Genomic DNA, 22,215 nt, shown 5'->3' on the forward strand with positions numbered 1-22,215 from the left:
TACTGCTGGCGGTTTGCAGACGGAGGGAAGACATTGCTGGACCCAATGGACAACGGACAATGGCAGTGGAGGTGGAATACAGGTAAGTCTTACACCCACACACTCTACCCGTGACATATGCTTCCCCCTGCAACACACTCAACACACCAATATCCTTCGTCATTCCAACACAACACCACACGTACATGCTGCAAACACACATTGATGTACATCCATAACAGAACATACACTAGTGACACTGCACACACGAAACAACTACACACACATCTATACAAACACACACACAAGCATGACTACACACATCACACCAATGACCGCCACACAACAATATGCATCTTAGTGTTGCACGCAGCAACACATGCACAACAATTTCCAAGCCATATGCAAGTGGCACACATACAAACACAACCACATTACACAATCCATCTCCCTCCACCTCATCCAGCCAATCACATTGTGCACACACATACATATACTGACTCACACACACAACTCAATGTACAACGTAACAGGTACGGGTCCCCTTGCAATGTGCACACATCAACATAATTGACAAGTGTAAATGTACTGTCATAGTGGGGCCAGCATTCATTTGGCAATGAATACTGCCACCGTAATGACGGTTGTGTATGTTTTCAATATGTGTGGTGTATCAATGTGTCCCCATCCGTGTCTGACCCATGCATGCCCGACATATGCATGCCGCAGTAATTTCAAAACATTACTGTGACATGTATATGTGTGCAGTGGTCCCGTGCTCATGTGTTGTGACCTCCCAATGTACTTAGCCAATATGGGTTGCCTACCTTCATGTCCAGAGACTGGGGGAAGTCGTGTTTTCTCTGTGATCACTTGGCAGCAGCTATGAAGGGTCCTGTTCAGTTGTTTCCAGACAGAAATGGAAGGTGAATTGGGAGACAATGTGTTTCTTCACCCCCTTCCCCAATCTGCCAAGTCAGAAGTGGGGGTCGGACCACTACTTTTTGCTTGGTGCTATGGCACATCAAAATCTGCTCGGCTGGAATTGTGGCTGGAGTCCCACTGTCAGCAACACTTTCTTATGATGCCATTGTGGCAGATGGGAATCCTTGGTGGAGTCAGCGGGGCTCGAGCGGGTTAAAATCTATGGGACCACCATCATCTAAATCCGGCGGGTGGACTGTCATAGCAGCGGATGGATTTTCAGCTGGAAAACCGACGGTGGGACCATTACTGCCAGCACCTATATCAGGCCCTTGGTTTGTATTGTGGAATGCAAGGCCTCTACTATTACTGGCCCATAAATTCTGATGGGCCTGGTAACTGCTATTTTCGCTGGTGGGGTAGAGTTCATGAACAAGGCTCCATCAAACCAAATCTAGAGTCTTTTTGAATGAGCATAGAGCATTCAGGGTGAAATTGCTTCCAGAAGCACAACAAAGTAAACAAATGAATGGATAAAATGACTCATACGCAGTACCCTTGTAAACAATATTTCCTCTAGTTGAATCCCGCTTGGAAGTATGGAGCCATAGAGAAGTTATTTTCTGACGAAGAGGCATTTGGTATTTTTGACGAGACTCACAGGGAGCACACATCTCGTATGTAAATGCCTTTTGGCCGAGGAGGGTCTGTCATCATTTAAAGCCAAAAACGTGTTTGGGAAGTGTTTTTTGGCATGCTTGTGTTAAGCTTGAACTGTAAACGTCTTGAAAGAACTAATAAGTGCAGAAGCATTTCTGTGGTAATGTTCTCTTGTCTGTGATCAGGGATGGCCTGACCTGAAATTTGCTTAAAACCACCAGAGATTAGTCCCTAAGTGGATAACGTAGAAATGATGGCCTGTGCTGTAACATAAGCCACTTTTGTAAAGCATACATTCAGCCTAACAAGGACTATTGGTGCTATTAACAGATAAAAGTTAATGTTTGACTGTTGTGCTACAAATAATAAGATGCAAAGCCCTTTTTAAATGCTCAGACATCCTACTAGAACTGTCCAACTGACAGTGCATGTTTGCCTTTTTGTCTTGCAGTAGTGGATCTCCTGGTCACAAATTCTTTGATCAATGGGGATTTGGGACTGGCTGCGTCGCCCCCTCAGAAGAGCCTTCCTGACCTGCCACCACCAAAAATTGTAAGTGTGGTTTCGTCTGTGGTTGTCACATGTCCCCATCATGGTTCATTCTTGAGTCACAATAAATGGCCACATAACTAGGGGGAACATCAACTTGCAATCTTGTTATCTTGAGCAGACCTAACTTTGTGTACTGAATTCTAAAATGTCAGGTTATTTGAATTTGTAGAGAACACAGCCTGCCTTTAGAATCACCTTAAATCAAGAATTGTAGCTATCAATGATGCAGCAGGTAAGTGGCACCGGACACGTGTTTGAAAGCCCCTTTGCATTCCAGCATTTTACTTCCAGTCAGTGTTTTCTTTGCCTGCACCAAGTTCCATGACACACTTGTCAGTTCTCTCTGGTGCCTAAGAATGCAATTCTGGGGTTTCCATCACAGACCTCAGGTGAGTTTTCCTGTGATAATCGGTTTTGCGTATTGTGCTCTGGCATGTCGCTGGTTGTGTGGAAGCATTATGATCAATGATCTGCAAGTGAGTGAATTTTGCTTACTCTAAGATTTACTGAAGGCCTTTTGATAATTGCTTCTGAATCTCTTGGAATGAGAAAATATCACTGGCCCAAAATGTAGAGATATCTTGGTCTGGTGTTGCTGGCTCTACAGAATATTTGAGTTATGTAGGTTCATATATGTCCTGCCTGGTGTTCTTAGTTAGATGTTTGGACATAGTGTATCTTGTTATGTGTTGTTGTGACCAATATGATAGCCAAGTATATGGCATAAAAGTGAGGGGTTCTATGTATGTAGAATATTGTGTCCAGCGCTTACTGTTTAATAATATGTGTTGTTGTTGCATTAAGGCAAGTGATTTTGATGACTTCCTTTGTATTTATCTACTTAGCGTTAATTCGCCAGAAGGGATATTTGTTTGCTTCATTTTACCACTAAAAGAACATACAAAACATCATCCCAGTGGTAATGAGCAAAAAATATGCAACCTTTTAAAGGCCAGGTTTCTGCCTCTTGCTGGACATTTAGGCAAAATGTGCAAAATCCGAATTGGAACAGCAGTAACAGTTCCAGTCACAGATGCTGAATCTATGCAACCATATACAGAATGAGATTCCACCTACCATTGCTATGTTGGGAAATGCCAGTTTTGAACAGGGGTAGAGGCCTCAATCCTTTACAAGCTCCGACAGCCAGAAGATCTAAAGTGGTCTAGCCATAATTTGGTCAAGCCTAAGACTAACATGAATAACATCGCACATGAAAGTTTGACCGGCCACCACCCAGCCATAACAAGTCTAATCAAGTACATCTTGTATCCCTCTACAATTTTAGCAGCAATTCTGAGTAGCAAATATATACAGGCTACTGCTTGGTAAATAAAGATGAGGTTGTATGAAACTGCTAATGTTCTTAATGAGTAAACCGGTTTGTCTAGAGACTGCAAAAAAACAAATTACTGCAGAAAACCTCCAGTAGATGTACAGAGGGCAAAGGTTTTTGTGCAAAGCATCTTTAAATATTTAAATGTAAGGTAAACAGGTAATCGGGCCAATAAATGAAACCCTCTCTGTTTGTGCCCCTTTACTGACACGATTCGCCTTTCTCTTACCGCCTCTGTTGGATGTAGGAGGAATACGGCTTCAGATCTTTCACGTCCTGGTCTGGCCAAGATAAGGGCGACCCCTTCTGGTAGTCACGGTGTTTCTGGCAAGATGGATGCCCAAGCAGTCCGTGCCCTCGAGAAGGAGCTCCAGAGGAAAAACCACCAGGGAAAAAACCTCCAAAAGGGAGCTCCAGAAGATCAGAAAAGGCACAGTAGAACTCAGGACTCCAAGAGCTGGAACATCAGGAATCTACAAAGAAAACCAGGCTGGAACAATCCACAGCATGAATACACAAGAGTGAGGACCACCACCAACTAGAATGTTGCAACGCAAAGAAGAAAAAAACTCAAACTCCTTATATACCAGAAAACAGGAAGTGAACAAACAGGAACAAGGAAAAACACCATATTGAGTTGGGAAAGTGTCATAGGACAAACTAAGCAAAACGTCATCTTAGAAAAGGATTAATAAAAGGAAAGAACAGTGCATGCTGGGAAGGGTAAGCACTCAAGGACAAAGAAAGCATGGCCTCCAAAACCAAAGAAGGAACAGCTCAGAACCAAAGAAACAGATAAGTATTATATCTGTGTATAGAACAGTGACCACGGCAAGATCCGCGGCCCGACCATAGGCCGTCCGACCTTGCCGTCGCACAAGAGAAGGACGCTGCAGGCAGACAAACGGCCCGCGGCAGACCCAACGTGCTGAAAATCAGACTGCAGGCCTCTCCGTGAGACGTGTAGGGAGCACCGCAGGCAGATTACTGACCCCCGGTGTAACATTTACAGTTATCACTACTCTCCTGGTGTCTTTGTCCTCTCCACCTCTGCACTGACCTGTGTCACTTCAGTAGCACTTCTGTCCATCCTTATTTTCCTGCCTTCCATGACTATTTCCTGCACAGCACACAGGTGCCAGGAACAGACTGGTCCACAATATATATGACTACAAAATGCAAAACAAATATTAAAGGCAACCTTCTGATTATGGGTAGATGCTGTCCAGTGTAAGCTCACACCTATAGAATTGAGTTAGTACTCCTCAAATAAGTGGCTGAGGCTGAACCTTGTCAGGTGCTACCAACCCAGCATCCAAGCAAAGGTTTTAGGCCCAATGCCACGGACCTGAGTTCATTTGTCCGAACAGCCATGAAAGCATGCATGAGTTGGTTGATGGGTGCTGCTGACATATGCAGAGGAATCCAAACCACTCTCACTGGGATTTCGGATTGGCAAAAGATGATTTTCTAACTGCTGTCTCCCCATGAGTAGTGCACAGATAAGTGCTATATTGTTTTGCTATATTATATATTAATTGGTGTATTTTCCCCATATTCTGGTGTCTATTATTGAGATATGCATGGAAATTGAACTCTTAATCTGTAAAATGCTGTAAATTTATTTTTACCACTTCAACTGACCCAAGATGATTTTTTTAAATTGGGCATGTAATGCCCATCAGAAGTCCAAAGCGTTCACCTGAGCTCAATTAAATACAAGCTGTTGGCTGAAAATTATTCTCACAGAGCCTGAGAAACCAGGTGCTTTTTTTAGACCTCACCTATAGACTATTTTTTACCTGTCTATTGCGGAAGACCAATTGTTAAACTACTAACACTTTAAGCCGGCGTAGGGTCAGTCCAGTACTAACTTGTCAGTCTCATTTACTTGCTTGCTTCATGTTCAGTGGTTTTCCTTCCTCTCCTTGTTTGTTCCTCCTCTGGAACACAAATTCTTTACAATCCTTTAGTTTGAATTGCTTGTATCCGTCTATAGATTACATTCAAGGACCCCAGTTTTCCTTTTCTTCATCATTTTACTGGATTGCATGTGCCCTCTCCCTCTCACACCGCCCGTGCTCTTGATGTTGCCATCCCAAGGTCATCTGTCGCTACCTCAACCCTCCCACTTTGCTAATTTCCTGCTGCAGCCTGCTCCACCGTTGCTCCCAGCCATCCTCCACCCAGGCCCATCAGGCTCTTTATTATTCATTTTCCTTATTTTTCATTTTTTACATGACACGCCCCGCATGTATACACCATCACCCTGGAGCCACTGTCGTGTCATGACATGCTATCAGTGCTCTGTTTTTTTCTCTTTGCAGACGCTGTTCAGCATTGGCAATAACAATTGCATTTTTCAATTTTCCAGTGTTGAACAGCATCGTTGAAAAGCAAGGGCCAATTCAAAAGATGAGAGTTAATGGTTTTACTAACGCTTGACATTCTATGGTGCTAGTCTGGTTTTATTTTCATGTCTCAGAACAGCACAACTTCGGACTGAGTCTGTTACAGACTTACCCCGGAGCGTCGAAAACAGATTGGGTAGCTCGATCTGCTTAAGTAATATTTCAAGCCAGCATCTGGCTCGTCTTGATTTTCGTGCTAAGTGTTCTAAAATAAACAACCAATCCAAAAATAAATAGCAGGTAACGTGTATAGTAATTCAGTGAAGCTATCTCAGTCTGATGACATTTACTTAGTATTTACTTGGCCTTCGGTCTCATGGTTTGTCATCAAAACCCCGCAGTGGCAATACTGAACCATAATACAGGTAACCAGGAACTCACTGTCTTAGGTTCAGGGTTTTGCTACGAGTACAGGCAGCAAGGTGGATTCACTGAGGTTGGGCTGTGTACATGCAGGCGCAGCCCAGCCTGAGTGAACCAGCTTGAGGTTCTTTCGCTAGTGGAACAGCCCCACGCTGCCTCTTTTAGGGCACATGTCTTGCTCAAACATTACTTGGCACGGGAGGTGACCAGTTAATATGGAAAGACCTTATGGTTTAATTGTCATGTTGCTCTTTCTTGAAGTCCGCTGTCTTCCACTTGAACTTGTTTCTGTTTTAGAGAGTTTTGATCCAAATAGGCAGAAGGCGCAACCACTCAGAAAGAAAATTTGAATTTTGGAACCCAGAAATTACATTTGTGAGAAACAAACATACTTTTTTCATTGTACGGGATTGCTTTTCTTTCTCTGATGGAAAGGCACTATATAAAGAAGCTGCATCTGGCACCTAAGCGAGTATGCCAAACATTGCCGTTTTAAGGCTGGGGGCCAAGTGCGAACAATAGGACCACAGCTAATAACATACATTTTCTTGAAGGCACTTACTAGTTAGAAATTTGCCTTTTATGTCCCTTATAGACTCTGTCTTAAAGTTGGAACATGCGTTTTTATGCCATTGACCACAGCTCATTCCAGGTGTGGTTGTAGGGGCCAACGTTGCTAAGATTGGTTAGCAGCACACGATAATTCTGACTCCTTCGCTGCTTTCCACCAAGAAGTTGTTTAATTGGGGCCCCAGAGAAGCCAATCTCTATGCTCTAAGATGAGAACCACAATCTTGATTCAGGTTGGCCCTTCATGTCGGAGGTGACTACATTACCCTATTTCACCAAGACACCTTGTTGCACGCCCTGGGGTTTCTTTTTAGAAATCATTATGCCTTTTCATCCAATTGAAGTAAACCAAGACTACAATTCATAGAAGGCACTATGTCATTAAGTGAAAGCCCAAGACTGGAATGTTTTTGGTCTACTGGCAGTGCCATATGTCCAGCCTACGTGTGGCGTCTAAAGAGAAAACTGGTTGGTCCTGTGTTTAAAATAATTTGAGGCTGACTTGTCTTTAACTCTTTTCTTGTGCCTGTTTTTTTTTCAAACAGCTGTTAGGCACCGAGGCAGCTGTGTCTGGTGGGCACAGTGAAATCATGTTTGACTCTTCTGAGTTGAATTGGCTCCATAGACACAGCTGCGTCTCACAGGCTCAAGTACGGTATGCAAGACACTGAGTTTAGAGGCTCATGATCAGTGGTTTCAGTTGTCACCTCTAGAGACCTTGTTAGAGCACAAGGGTGGGGAAGTGGACAAACTGATTTTTAAGTCAACTTCATGGTGTGTGACCAAGCATGGGGTGGATCCAGTCACTGTTGGTCAGTGAAGCCATGTGGCTGTGGGTGTCGAGCTGTAGCAAGCACATTACAACAAATATGGCGCGTGTGTCATATAGGCCCGCAGGCCTTGCCTGGAGACTATGAAGCTGGTAGGCAAGAGACCCTGGGTTGTGCTAGGGAGCCGGACGCATACAGTGTGGAGTTTGAGACGTCTCTTGTCACAGTGCAGTTTGTGATGAGGCTGTAAGAAGCACAGCTGCACACTTGAGCACAGCTGCCCCGGGCTGTGGGAAAATGAGCCTGGGAGTGCTGGGTGTACAGTCAAACAAACAGAGGCGTTTTCAGGCAGCGTTAACTGATTGAACACTTGCTGAAGCAGTACAAAAGCCTCAACATATCTCTGTACGTCTTTTTTTAGTTGAATATGGTGAAGTTTTCAGATCATGGGTACGGTTGGCTTGTTTCATTAGGGCTCACCTTTTTTCAAGGGAAGGTCATTAACATGAACCCTGCAGTTTTAAGCGGGATTTTCACACATGTCCCTTACTCTTGGCATGCAGATTCTCTGCATTAGTAGCTTTGAGTTTTTTTTTTCTGGCATCGAAATGCAATCCAATCCATCATGATCTCTCCTGATCTGCAATGCCTCTTTTTTTCTGGATCTGCCAGTTCACCCCAGTGTTAACCACTGGGGCACCTCTTGTTGCCCTACATCTGCATGCATTGTACCTCAAAACCCATTTATTTGAATGTGGACATTTATAAAACACAGCCATAGCTCCAAGGGCAGCAGAGTGCTGTGGATTGCAAAACGAATAAAAGATACACGGTCAGTGTGAAGGATGTAAAAGTGCAGCCGTGAAGATCACAAGCTGTTGCAGCTGAGGATGCATACGTGCATTTTCTATAGGCATAGAACCATTAATGAGGAGAAATTTGAAAAAAATATGGGAAAGTTGAACAAAAAATAATGCATCCCTGACATAGATGCAAGCATTGAAGGGTGCCAAAGAAGAATGATGGAATCAACCAGACAGTTGCAGAACACACATGTGCCTCACCCCTAACAGGAGCCTCTCGGTGCCTGTGGCTACCACTCAGAATTCAAGAGATACCTGCTTAAAGATGCTGAATGTCCTAAACAATGATCGAGAAAAGTTGCTGGTTGGTGCAACAGATGCCACCATAGTAATGGATACCCAACCTAACAAACAACTTAATTCACTCGGCCCCCTATGAGTGCTTTTCAATTTCTCTACACCAGTGGCTCGTAGTTGTCATTGAGACCAGCTTTTGCTGAATCTGTCCAGTCTGAGATTTGACATTCCTCTGATCTATGTTATCATCCACCAAAATCACTGTTGACTCCTTTTAACTGGATACTAGGAGCCCTGACATTGAACCAGTTTTCAGTGTAGGTTGTAAAGTCCAGTTTAATTTTGGTTGAGGTTTTCGGGGGAAGTCTTCCACAGCCAGAGCATCAATCAACCCAGCATGCATCAATAAATGCTGTGATCCTAGGACAAAGGGAAGACTTATAGCACACTGGATATTTGGAAACATTCTATCGGGTGCCCACGTTTATTGACAACCAGACTCCATAGTGAGGGGCAGTGATTTCAGGAGAGTGCCAAGGGCTTGGAATCGCCCGCCGGTAGGAGAACATGGCTGATAGGCTTTAGTATTTTTGTGGTTATCAAGCTTTACTGAGTACTTCTATTAATTTGTTTAAGGTGTCCTCTCTGCTCTGAAGGTGGTAGGACCATGTGTATTTATTTTTATCCTCAGTTCTGTTGTTCAACATTTTGTTGTGGTAAATATATCTCCTTTTGTATATTACTGTGATAAATTTCCCTCATGGTTACCCAGCATTGGCAGAAACCGACTTTCTGGATATTTCTTTTGATCACATTTTTTTTCTTCTCAGAAATCTGTTTATTGTTTTCAGCCACATCATAACACTTTGACTTTTGCATCAACATTAGTACAGCAAATATTCATAATTGCCAGTCTTGTTGCGTAAATTATACCAATGAAAAGCAGATATCAAAACACATTGGCTATTGACAATCAGAGCTCTGAATGGAGTTCTCAAATGTGCTCTACCAAATCTTACATACAGCAGGATACGTTGACACTGAGTGCGGAGGATCCATGCAAGGAAGGTTTGGGTCTCTGGCATTACCTGCAGGGCAGTAGTTGCCGCAGTGCCCCCCTAGTCCTTACGCAAAGATCAATACATTTTTGCAGAGTTGTTCATGTAAGTACTGGTCCTAGAGCAAGCAACAGATAACAATAATAACAAATTCAAACAATGGAGTACTATATCTTCAAGTGGTTGACAATTATATAAACGTGCCTTGGTGCGTACAGAAGCCCCCCCCATGATGCATGAGCATGCTATTGTGTGATGGGAACATGTTTAAGCGCCAGATGCCTGCTGTCTGTGTTGAACCCACCCGCACCTTAAGACAAAACCAATACTAGCGGGTAATGCTCAGGCAAGCACCACTGCGCGCTCCTATCTTTGGATTGGGCGCATTTCTATCACAATTACTAGTCTGATTCCTCTATACCTGAGCCTGTTCCTAGGCCCTGCAAGTGTGCCGTCATCATCTCCCAACTATCTGACAATGGATACCTGCGTAACCCGAGTGCATCCTTCCTTCTCAATGCCACCCCCTCTGCACCCGCCCAGATCTCAAACGAACGCTTCCAAGCCAGTTCAGGTGGCGCCTCCGCACACCTCCACCTACAAGTTAACAGCCTTCTAGCCGTTACCAGGCCCAGATCCAAAAATCTTGCAGCAGCCCTATGTCACGTGCTCCTAGAGAAGAGGCCCAGTACACAGGCCTCCCATGTAAACGGAATTGAACGTGTCGTGCACTCTGGCAGGCAGCCCACTACTGCTCTCCAGTAACAGTGTAAGGAGGGACAGGACCATAACATGTGAATCATATCTGCATTAATTGTGGTGGCAACGGGGGCAAGCTGCATCGCAACAGGAGAAATATCTATTAATGCGAGCTGGTGTAAGGTATGCCCTGTGAATGATATAGAATTGTATCAGGCGGAATCTGGAGTTGCGAGGTATATTAAGGTGGCTGGAGAGAACAGAGTTCCATTGCGCGTCTGTGAATGGGGTGGCCGAACCGCTGTCCCAAGCCTCACGTAGTGCGGCGCACTCTAGGGTTGTGTGCATACGCAGCGCATTTGTGAACCACCTAATCAGGTGTCGTCCCTGCCCCATCACCCGTATGTATTGTACCAACAGATGAGTTGGGGGCGCGGTTGACAGGTCTCCCCACTTAGATGTTAAAGACCGCAACAGCGAGTTATGTAGCAGGAACTGTCCCGCGGGAAGGCCCATTTCACGGACCAGTTCGGAAAACGAGAGCAGCCTACCATTATTATACAGATCACCCAACGTGCACAGCTCCGCCGCATGCCACTCGCGTAATTCAGCTCCCGACGTGACTTTGGAGCCACGTGGAGTACCCAGCAGTGCCAAGGCTGGGGCGAACGGAACAGTCCCACCCGCAAGGCGCAGAGACCTTCGATAACAGCTGTGGGCCACCTTGAGGAAGAGCTGTCCCGGCGATGCCGAGCGTGTGAGCAGGTGAAACAGGTGTGTCACCTGCATGAGGGACCAGGGGCCCACAGTAGTCACTGTATCCGTAAGATAAAATCCTACTAGCCATTTGGACACCCACTGGAGCTGAGAAGCCAAGTAATAATGTTCCAGGTTAAGAGCTGATAGACCACCTCTCTCCAGTGGCATGTATAACTTCCTAAGCGCAACTCTGCAGCGCCCCCCGTTCCAGATAAATTCTCTCAACTTGGGCTCCAGGCCCCTGAAGAAACTGGTCGGAATATAGTGTGGGAGGTTGGGAAAATAGTACAATAAGCATGGTAGGACGATCATTTTTAACAGTGCGATCCTGCCCGCTAGCGGCAGCGTTTGCAAGAAAGCCATTTGGGATCTAATGGAGGACACCGCCCTCTTAAGGTTCCCATCGAATAAGTCTTCTCTATGGTGGTAAATGTGTATACCTAAATATCTGAATGTGTGGGGCTGCCAAGGAACAATATTCCCAGAGAGGCAAAGCTCTGGATTTGGAAGCGTAGGATCAAAGGGAAAAAGACACAACTTAGACCAATTAACCCTGAGCCCAGAGAGCAAAGCGACTGCTGCAGTAGGGTCCCGACCTCTGGAGGAATGCACGTGACATCTCTAAAATACAGTAAAGGTCGTCAGCATACAGCGATGCCACATGCAGGCCATCTTCCAGAGCAATTCACCAACAGGAGCCCCTGTCGCGTAGAACCGCCGCCAAGGGCTCCATGGCAAGGGAAAACAGCAACAGGGAAAGGGGACAACCCTGTCTTGTGCCTCTATGCACATTCACTTTTTCTGAGATATTCCCCCCTACTTTAACCCGGACCTGAGGATTAGTGTATAGCAGTTTAACCATGTGAAGAAAAAGGGGCCCAATACCAAACCGCTGCAGGACCTCAGAAAGGTAAGGACATTCTAAAGAATCAAAAGCTTTTTCAAGGTCGAGGACAAAGTATCCCGCCAACGGCCAGTCCCGTCTCGAATACTGCATGACACAGAACAGTCGCCTAATGTTATGTGATGTATCTCTTGCAGGCACAAACCCGTTCTGATCCTGGTGCACCAAGCTCGGTGTCATAGGCGTTAAACGCGATGCTAGGGTTTTGGCCAGTATTTTATAATCTGTGTTGAGCATTGTCAATGGACGGTACGAGCCCAACTCCGTCGGGTCTTTGCCGGGTTTGGGAAGGGATACTAGCATCGCCTCATTCTGGGATGCCAACAAGAGTCCCTTCTGCATGGCCGCCTTGTGGACGCGGATCAGCCGGGGTGCAAGGATTGAAGCGAATGTCTTGTAAAAGTCAGCCGACAGGCCATCCGGACCCGGCGTCCTACCAGCCGACAACTCATGAATACTGGCCTGAATCTCAGTGAGTTTAAGGGGCTCCTCCAATGCATTCCTCTGGGCATCCGTCAGGCAAGGAGGCACAGCTCCAGAAAGAAACTCAGCGCAGGCCCGTCGGTGGGGAGTTACAGCCGAGTCTTATAAAGTCCTGTAGTGCTGCGTGAACGCGGCAGTATTTCCAAAGGTGTATGAAGTAAGCTACCAGTCTCCGAGCGAATCTCCACCATAGGGCCATGATCTCGATCGCTTCTGGTCAGCCAGGCCAGAAGCTTGCCGAATTTGTCTGCTGAGGCATGCGTGCGCGCCGAGTGAGCAGCATAATTTAAACGACGCAGTCTCTCGAGAAGGGATAAGTGCTCAGCACGAGCCTTAGACAACAGAGCCACCTCAGTGGGACTTCGGGCAGCCTCCCTCTCAGGGCGCAGCAGGCTCCGTTCTATATGGGCAAGATAATGCTCAACCGAGCGACGCAGATTCCACTGCGTCCCCATGCAATGGCCTCTGATGAAAACCTGAAAGGCATCCCATTCTAGCAGGCCCGAGGAGGCAGTGCCCTCATTATGCTTAAAGTATTCAGGGATCGCCACATCCAACGATGCTTTAAATGCGGCATCCTCCAAGAGTTTAGGTCTAAGTTTCCAAGTGGGGACAGCTGGAGGGGTATTGTCCCAAGCGCACAAGCTGTGGGTTGTGGTCGGAATGCGTGCAACCCAAATAATCTGTGCTAATGACCGCAGAGGACAAATTTTGTGTACAGAGCATTCTGTCAAGACGCACGTGCAGGGAGTGTGGGGCAGAGTAATACGAATAAACTCTATCTGTGGCATTACGGTGCCGCCATATATCAATCAAGCGCCAGTTTTTGGTCCAGGTGGCCAACGCACGCACAGCTGACACAGTAGGCGATGTAGGCAGTGGGGGGGGAAAGGAGCGGTCTAAGTCTACATCTAGCACGCTGTTAAAGTCCCCTCCCAGTAACCAAGGGTAATCACTCCACCCTGACAACTGATTAGACAAAGTGTGCAGGAAGGAGGCCTGATCCACATTCAGGGCATATATGGAGCCCAGCACTATGGCACGGCCCGCAAGCAGCCCACGGACCAGGGCAAATCTCCCTTGAGCATCTATGATTTGGTTGTCTGCTACGAAGGGGACGCCCGGCTTGATCCAGACCAGGGTGCCCCTAGCAAAGGCAGAGTGGCCCGTTGTGTATAATTGCCCTCTCCAATGCCGCTGCAAGCGGGAAATCTCCAGGAGCGCCAAGTGGGTTTCTTGCGGAAAGGCGATGTGCACCGAGTGTCTTTTAAAATATGAGTATATGGAATACCTACGCTTGGGCGTGTGCATGCTGCGTATGTTCCACGTGATAGCAATGTTGGAGTTCATGGCAGCGTCTGGGTGGTGTGGGCGTGCGCTAAATGTTCGGCCTGTGAGCGCGCGTTTGTGCATACAATGGCGGGACCCCAGCACCCAGATAGGCATCTTGTGTATAGACTCCAAATCAACAATAACAAACCCATTACCATCAGAGCAGATGAACAACCGGTCTCCGCCCAAACCAAACAACTTGTACGATCAACAAAATAATTGAGCATGTTGGCTCTCCACTGGTAGGAGAATGGGATAGGCCACGTGACACTAGAATGAGCGTATACTAAGCTATGCACCCCGGCTTGTGTGGATAACAGAGTAAGGGGCCAGTGGCGGGTAGTGTCCATAAATAACTAGGGTACCAATGAAGGCTACGCAGCTCACCCACTAATTACTCCATGATTCAACATGTGCGCCACTGGTCAACATATACAAAATTACATAACTTCTCTATAGATAAGGCACACAGCTCATGCCGAGGGAAGAGTTCCAACTTCTCCGGGACACCCAGGTACGCGCCAGCTGAGTCTAGAATATATCATCTGCAGTGCTGGGATTCACACCCAGGCATGCCGGGAAACTCAACTCAGAGAGCCAGTCCGGTGTAGGTGTAGTAGGTCGATCACTGGGGGGGTTGTGAAATTTCGGTTTCCGCTCCCAATGCCATCGGAGAGGCATTGATGGCCGCTGCCAATTGCAGTGCCTCACCCCGCTCCTGTATTATTTGTTCAAGGTCCGGAGCGTGCTTCGCATTCTCAGTGGTCCCACCGTCTCCTTTGCGGCCCCCCTCATTCGGCTGCGCCTGCTCCTTGGTGCATGCGGGTTCCCCTCCGCCTCACGGCCCTTGATACGGCCTGTTGACTCCAGCCATTCCCACGCCGCTTCAGGCGTGGCAAAGAAGTGAGATTTGTTCTCGGCTATGATGCGGAGTTTGGCTGGGAATAAGAGAGAGTATTCAAGGTGCAGTGTCCGGAGCCTGCGCTTCAAGGGTAGGTAGGAGGCTCGGTCTCTTTGCACCGCCAGTGTGTAGTCCGGGAACAGCATTTGTGCATCATAAACTCGGGGTGATGGGGAGGATCTCATAGTCTTGAGAATGATATCTCTGTCTGCATAATGGAGCAATCAGATTATAAAGGGGCGAGGGGCACTTCCCAGGGGCCTTGATCGTGTAGGAATCCGATGCGCACGCTCCACTGAGAGGAAGGGTGTCAGTGTTCCCTCCGGTACTAACCCTTGGAGCCAGTTTTCAGAGTAGGTCACTGCGTCGCGCCCTTCTGCACCCTCCGGTAGTCCAACCACCCGTACGTTATTTCTTAGGGTGCGGCCTTCCGCATCTTCAACACGACGCTCCAGCTCTCCTATGCGGGTCAATGCGTCTCCCATTTTGGTTTCTAGGCGAGACGTCACCGGAGCCAGCTCGTCCACCCGCGCCTCAATCGTACTGGTCCTGTCTGCCAAGTTACGGTGATCTGCGTCCAGTAGGACAAGGTCGCTGGCCACCTTGTCTATTTTGGATTCCAGGGCTGTGCAGGCCCACTCCAGCGAATCACTAATGCGCTCTACAGCGGCCAGCACAGCATCAAGCTTTTTGCTGTCTTGCATTGTGGCGTCCTGCGACCGCCCAGCCCAAGCTCCAGAGCGAAGGCAGCCAGTCCCCGCCATGTCCGGGATCTGTAGGAACGTCGACGGACGCCTCACCGCCAACCAGGCAGCACACAGTGGGTGCCGTTGTGCGGGGGCCCACCAGCACGCCCAGCCAGGCCGGGAGGACCAAACCGGAGGGTCAACGTAATGATTGTTGCAGTCCTGCCGCAAAACAGGTCTCCCAAGTCTGCCCTCAGTACCTCCCAGTCAGCTACACCAATGGCTTAGTCTCTCACCACTGCAGTCCAGCGGGGACCCGCTCCTCGCCACCAGCACCAAAATCAGCAGCCTATCCACCCCCAAACCGCTCTAAGCACTGTCTGAACCGGCGTTCCATCAGCTCAATGAGGGCTGGGCCCTCTTGCATGCGCCCCCAGGATGGTGGCGCACAGCAGCACGTGCAGCCCAGCCGGCGATGCCCCTGCAGACCTTTTCTTCCACCTTCTTCCAGTCTTTGGGTGGCCAGTGTTCATCTCCCTGGGTGCCTCAGGCCAACTCGCTGTCTAGGGCCCACACCATGCCTCTTCTGATCAGAGCGTGGGGCTGGCCCCAGGCTTCTCAACAATTGCGGCAATGCCGCACCAGGGAGCCCGGCCCCTCGCCACGACATGCCGCTAGGCTCTCCAGGCCCGGCCGCCGCTCATCCGGTGACAGCGACCACCCCAGCGCCATCTCTCCCCAGGCCCCGGCAGCCGGGCCGCTCGGGCACCTCAGCCGCGCACCCCACCGGGCCCACGCTTGCAACTCACCTCCGCTCCCCATGCCGCAGGTCCCTCATGCGCACAGCCCGGTCCAACTCAACGCGGCTAGGGGGGCCACAATCCGGGGTCTCAGCGATCCAGAATGTCTCAGCGCCGCAGCACGCCCGTCTTGAGTGCGCCACCGGCCCTGCATACGCTGGATTCTGCTGGATAATCCGGAGAAGGACGCGGAGCTCTAGCGGCTCACGTCCGCCATCATTGCTGGCTTGGCCACGCCCCCCTCTTTTGATCAATAATATACAGTAATAAAACACTGAAATGTTAGGAGCTTTGTTGACGACAATGGAGCATCAGAGGACCAGTAATGGCTAGTATAGACCTTTGACTCCAATATTTCTATTTTTTACTTTGTTTCTCTGTTTAATTTAAAATATTCTTATTTTACTGAGTAGCAGGTTCCAATAGCAATATAGCTGTATTGTCTCTTGTTACTCTCATTAGACTTGCTGTACTTTACCTCACTATAATCCCCAATACCTGACCTATACTCACAGACAGGCTTTACTGACCTGTATAGCTATTGGCAGTGAGCTGTAATGCTACACTAGGGAACCTTTCTGAAAGTCAGAGTGAGAACCACCTAGACTTGTTCATCCTGATGTGGACTGTGCAATATGATGCACCTATATACAATTAGAAGTGTCCCTTATATAGAAATGATTTTACATCCAGTCTGACTAATGTTTCTTAATGCTAATGATCTGTCACATAAACCAATAAGTGCATATAGAGATAGGTTATTCAGAGTCAACTAGAGCTGGTCCCTACCAATCAATGATTTTGCAATTTAGACATACCTCAGTCATGTGGTCAAATCAGTCTCATGTAGTGGTTGCTTGGTTCTAGTACGTAAACTACTCAGGCAAGTATTCTAATGTAACAAACAATAATAAAATAAGACTCATTCCTGAAGTTTGCAAATCCTAATACCCCAGTACCCGTGGGTGTGGAACAAAACAACAGAGTGACTCAATCCAGAACGTAGAGGCCAAGAGGCAAGTAGTCCCACCCCATCCAATGTTGGCTCTGAATGGCAAAATATTCTCAATATCATCTGCTCAATTTACAGATTACTGGCAAATCCCAGTGTAAATCGCATCCTTACAAACAATGGGTTGAAGGCATGAAACTGCAACAATCAGCAAGGCACCCGCTACATAGTATCACACTGGTTGCCAATTAAAATGATATGTGACCAAGGGAAGCATGTTATTTACAACGTAGCTATCTTTTCTAAACCAGATCAAAGAACATGGTTTCCTGCAGGTGGGAAACTAGTGCTATGATCCTAATGCATAGCGTCAAACAAACAAAGACTTGGGAAAACAATCTCATATCATGAACCCCATGGGTCATCACCAGTGATGGCAGAAAACATGTTTACCTGGCTTCAAAATCACAATGCCAAATTGCATTAATAATGGGAAAAATAGTCCAGGTTACATATGATTGGATCATCGTTATATGAATTTTCTTTGTAGTGGTCCTGAAACATGCACATAGCTGCTCTCCCATGCACAGTATATCTGTGTTGAACAACAACCAGGCCGAGTGGTTGATGAGGAGACAAGGTAGGAGAAGAGCAGATGAGAGGAAGGGGAGATGTGGCTGATGATGAAACAGATGATGAGAGGCGAGCAGGTGTATAATGGAGGGGACAGAGGGAGAAGGAAGGGGGAGGCTGAGTTTAGTGTGGCTTTGAACAGTTGGGAAGTAATTATCAAAATGGTGCAGCTGGTGCAGTGGCACTGGGGTTCAACGTTCTGACGCACCAATTAAACCTATATGCTTGCTATATTTTACTACTTATCCAGCGACAGGGATGCGTATTTTCCTTAATAATTCTAGGATTCCTGGTGGGGGTGACCAAATGTCATGGACTTCTGGGGACAGTCCCGGTTTTTAAAGGACTGTCCTGCCATTCCAATGCTTTTCCTAATTTTGAATACGTCCCAATTTTTTGAACAAATGTCAACTCATCCTGCAAAAGAGGATTGAAAAGTATGCCTGGTACCTCTAAAGTCTGAAATAACTTGTATAATTTCTGTTTCTGTTTCAGGCAGCTCAGAAGGAGTTCAACTCCATACGCCAAGCAAAGGGCAGACAGAGTGTGGAGGAGGAGAGCAAAGGTGTCCAAGGTGGAGGTTCTGAGATCCTACCATAGCTAAGGCTATGTAAACCTATCCATGTAAATTTGTGCCTACAAATATAGGCACACATTTACAAGGATATGTTTACATCTGATTACCTCCTGTGCTGCCTGAATGAAAAAGAATAATTATATGTAAGGTATTTTAGATTTTATAGGCACCTGTGGAAAAAGAGAAGGGCTTTACTTTCAGCCCCCTCCCCGAGCCTTCACAGGCCTCAGGGGACCCCAACCGATGAGGCTAATAAACTTTTTGAAAGGGAGGGGGCAGTGCAATCCCCCTTCCAGAGCCTTTAATGATCTTAGATACTCAATTTTCCCAGGGCCTGTTCCTATCCTGTGTCCTGAGGAGCCCAACTCTGGGACACAGTGGTTTCCAAGCCCACATTGATGGGAGCTGAGAAAGTTGTGTTTGCTTCCGTCTGGCGGGAGCATTTTTGAATATCCCAGAAAATAGGAGCATACACAAAGTATGCTTCCATCAGATAGGAGCTTTAAAAATGCTTCCATTGGCCCCTCTCCTCTTTAATTGTTGCCCTGGTGATAGGGTCTCCAGGGCCCAAAAAGGCTTGGGGAGTGGGCGCTCGCAGCCCTCCCTCTCATTCTGTATTGTATTTTGCCCCAGGAGATGTAGTACCGAGGGCCTGTTAAGGCTCAGGGAACTGGATAGCATGCCCCTCCTCCCCGGTTTAAGTGTATTTGGGCTATTAAGGGCCAGGGAGGAAGCTGCACGCTCCACCCTCAATAAACATGTTTTGGTCCCAGGGGAGCGGACCTCGGGTTCCGAAGGCCAAACCTACTCTGCGCACACCAAAGGCTGTGCATAGCGTGGGGTTGGCAGCCTGCAAGGAGTTGGAAGCAGGCCTGACTGCAGCACAGCCCTGTGGCCAGTGCCATGCACAACCAAATGCTGTACGTGGCGTGGGGCTGGCTGCCTCCAAGTGGCTGCCTGTGGGGAGTTGGACGCAAGGTCTGACTGCAAGCCAGGCTCTGCAGTCAACCCCATGCCAAGTGTGACAAAATGCCATGTGCAGCATTGGGTAGGCTGCCACCAAAGAGGTTGGCAAAAGTTGGAGCCACCATTTTCTTTTGTCTCATCGGCGTGGGGGGAAATGATAAGAGAAAAAACACATAAGGGATTAGGGTACAGGTATCCTGACCCAAAAGGACACATAGAGGGGTCCCTGAGGGAGCCCTCATGGGCAAAAATTGCCCAATTTGTTTTTTGTTTGTTTGATAAGTGGATCTGTGCATCAATGGCTGGATCCATGGATCCACAGTTCTGCAAATCCACAGGTGGATCAGCTGATCAAGAAAAAAAACTGAAAAAAAACACCCACTGCATCCAAGCTCATGCTGTGCACTGCTAAAGGCGATGCACAGCTTGGGTTTAGGTGCATGCAGGAGGGTTGGCCTCTGGGCTTGGCAGTAGGCCAGGCCTGGCAGGCAAAGCCGTGCCCAGTTCGGGTTAGGGTGGTTATAGGGGTTTGCCGCACGTGGGCCCGTGCAGCCAGCTCGGCCATGCGCAGCGCAGAGTTGGGTTGTTATAAGGGTTGGGTGCAGGGCCTGACCGCAGGTGTGTGGTTAGATTAACGTACTGAAATGAAAATGACTTTGTTACAAAAAAACATCAAAGGTTAGAAGGACATTATAGTTAGGCTCAAATTTTAAACGTACAACCATAGAAATTCACCTGTTATATAGTTATCTCAAGTAACTATAACTCGTGCCATATGGTAACTAAAACTCATGCCCTGACCAGGCACAATTATATGATCAATAATTTTACTGCAGTGACATTATCAATGGTGTCATGAGTGTGTACTTTTAGGGATAATTAGCAGTGCATGACGAGGGCGTGAGTTATAGTTAACTCAGGGCACAAGTTATAGTCATTTGAAATAACTAACTATAACAGTTGAATTTCTATGGTTCTGTACGAGTAAATTAAGAACCTAATATATATATATATATATATATATATATATTTTTTTTTTTTTTTTTATTTTTTTTTATATATTTATATTTTCATAATCTATATAATCTATCCATGTCTGGCCTGGTTATTGTTTCTCAAAATTTGTTCACGCACCCCATTCTTAGTAACCTTGCTACCCACTGGAGGATTCACAGCAATTTTTTGTCTTCAGGTCACTACACATGAGCAGCTAAAGCTTAGCCTTTGCCACAGTCGGACTGAGAAGCATGGCAGAGCTCCTTAGGTGGGCCCTCCTTCTGAAGCAAGAGAGACATACATGCTGCTGCCATGGCCGGTCATAGAGGAGCTTCTGGCGAAGGCCCACTTGTGCAACACCTAGGGGCAGGATAGTGTTAGCCGGGACCACATGTTCCAATTCAAGTTTTTTTGTTTTATTTTACTTTATTTATTCCTAGTGCTCAAGCATTCGTGCACCTAAATTGGACTAAGACACCTGCAAACAATGATCTGTAAAATCACACGACTATAGCATTTGGTAATGTTTCCAGGGCCAGGGCTACAGATCATCTTTAAGGGGAATCTGCAGAACTGCTTTTGGGATCCGGATACTATTATTAACTTGGACACTGCATCCTGCAGCATGTGCTGGCATTTCAGATGGTCTAGCTTCCTTGTTGGGATGCAATTTCATGTGATGACATCACTGGGGTAAAGGGCAGTTCTTGTGATAACATAATAGGGCTAATTAGTAGTTTTTGATTTTGAAAAAAATTCTACCTCGTTTTAAGCCTCAGAATGTTGGTAAGTTTAGGCATACACTGTCTGATAGGCACTTGAGCTGCCGCGTCCCTTGTCGAGGACCTGCTAGGCCCTGAAAGGCTGCAGCTTGTTTCACTGTTGTTTGCCCACACTGCCTCTATGGCACTGGGCTCCCTGGGGCCTCTGATCTGCCTTCCTTTCCAATCTTCTCTGGTGATTGGGTGGGAGTAAGGAAGGAATTTGGCAGCGTTTACAGGGATTTTCCAGCTCCCGGGAGTCTTTTCAAAGGCGTGTTTTGCTTTAGCGCTGTTTATGTTCTTATCCACTTCCGAGAGTTGTGTTCTTGTCAAATGCTAAAGCTGTGCTCTGTGCCTCTGATGTCTAAAGAAGGTAGGAGAGGCCACACCCAGTACAGTACATGTACAGTACATGCAGGCACGGTCACTTGCGTGCTTACCTCTTCTGAATGCTTGTGCGCACACGGAATCTTGGAAGGCAGGTCCCTGATTAGTTACATTACTAGAATTCGAAGCGTTCCTGGATCCATCAGAAACCGAAACTAAAGGACGGGACAGCTCGGCCAGTAGATGCCGAGGGATGCAAAACATTTCAGTGAAAACATGAGCATGTTTGACATGTAGGTCCAGCATGACATACCATGAAATCTAGATGCCTTGAGTGCGATTACAGACAAAGCCCTGCTGCTTGACTGTAATCTTATCGTATATTCTGAAATTTATGTTTAAGAGACAGCAAATGTACTGTACTGAATGAAGCAAGCATATGCATGCGTATGTAAGTTTGTGTGATATATTTACTGAGAATAAAGGTTAAAGTGATTTTATAGTTGGAAATTGAAAAGGTAAAAACTAACCCTAAAAAAAAATCCCCAAACCTGAAATTCACCAGTTATACTTTACTGTGCTAATTATAACGTGTGCTTTTACCATGCACTGCTGATTACCTCACATATTGCATCACTAGTGACTTTAAATTACATCATTGATGACATCGCTGATAACATGTGATCAACCCTAGTCATATACAGCATAGTGTTACT

The 22,215-nt window shown here is 46.9% G+C and overlaps 1 protein-coding gene across 2 annotated transcripts in view; it reads left to right on the forward strand.

The window, feature by feature from the left end:
• AFAP1L2 (actin filament associated protein 1 like 2) overlaps nucleotides 1-22,215 on the forward strand; it is a 478,342-nt gene that overhangs the window by 308,925 nt on the left and 147,202 nt on the right. For both annotated transcript variants that reach the window (XM_069239306.1, XM_069239307.1), the window contains exon 4: nucleotides 2,015-2,115. In XM_069239306.1, the coding sequence (XP_069095407.1) occupies nucleotides 2,015-2,115 (101 nt within the window). The remainder of the gene's footprint in view (nucleotides 1-2,014; nucleotides 2,116-22,215) is intronic.

This window comes from Pleurodeles waltl, chromosome 6 (assembly GCF_031143425.1).
Source record: "Pleurodeles waltl isolate 20211129_DDA chromosome 6, aPleWal1.hap1.20221129, whole genome shotgun sequence".
In the NCBI taxonomy this organism is placed as follows: Eukaryota; Metazoa; Chordata; class Amphibia; order Caudata; family Salamandridae; genus Pleurodeles; species Pleurodeles waltl.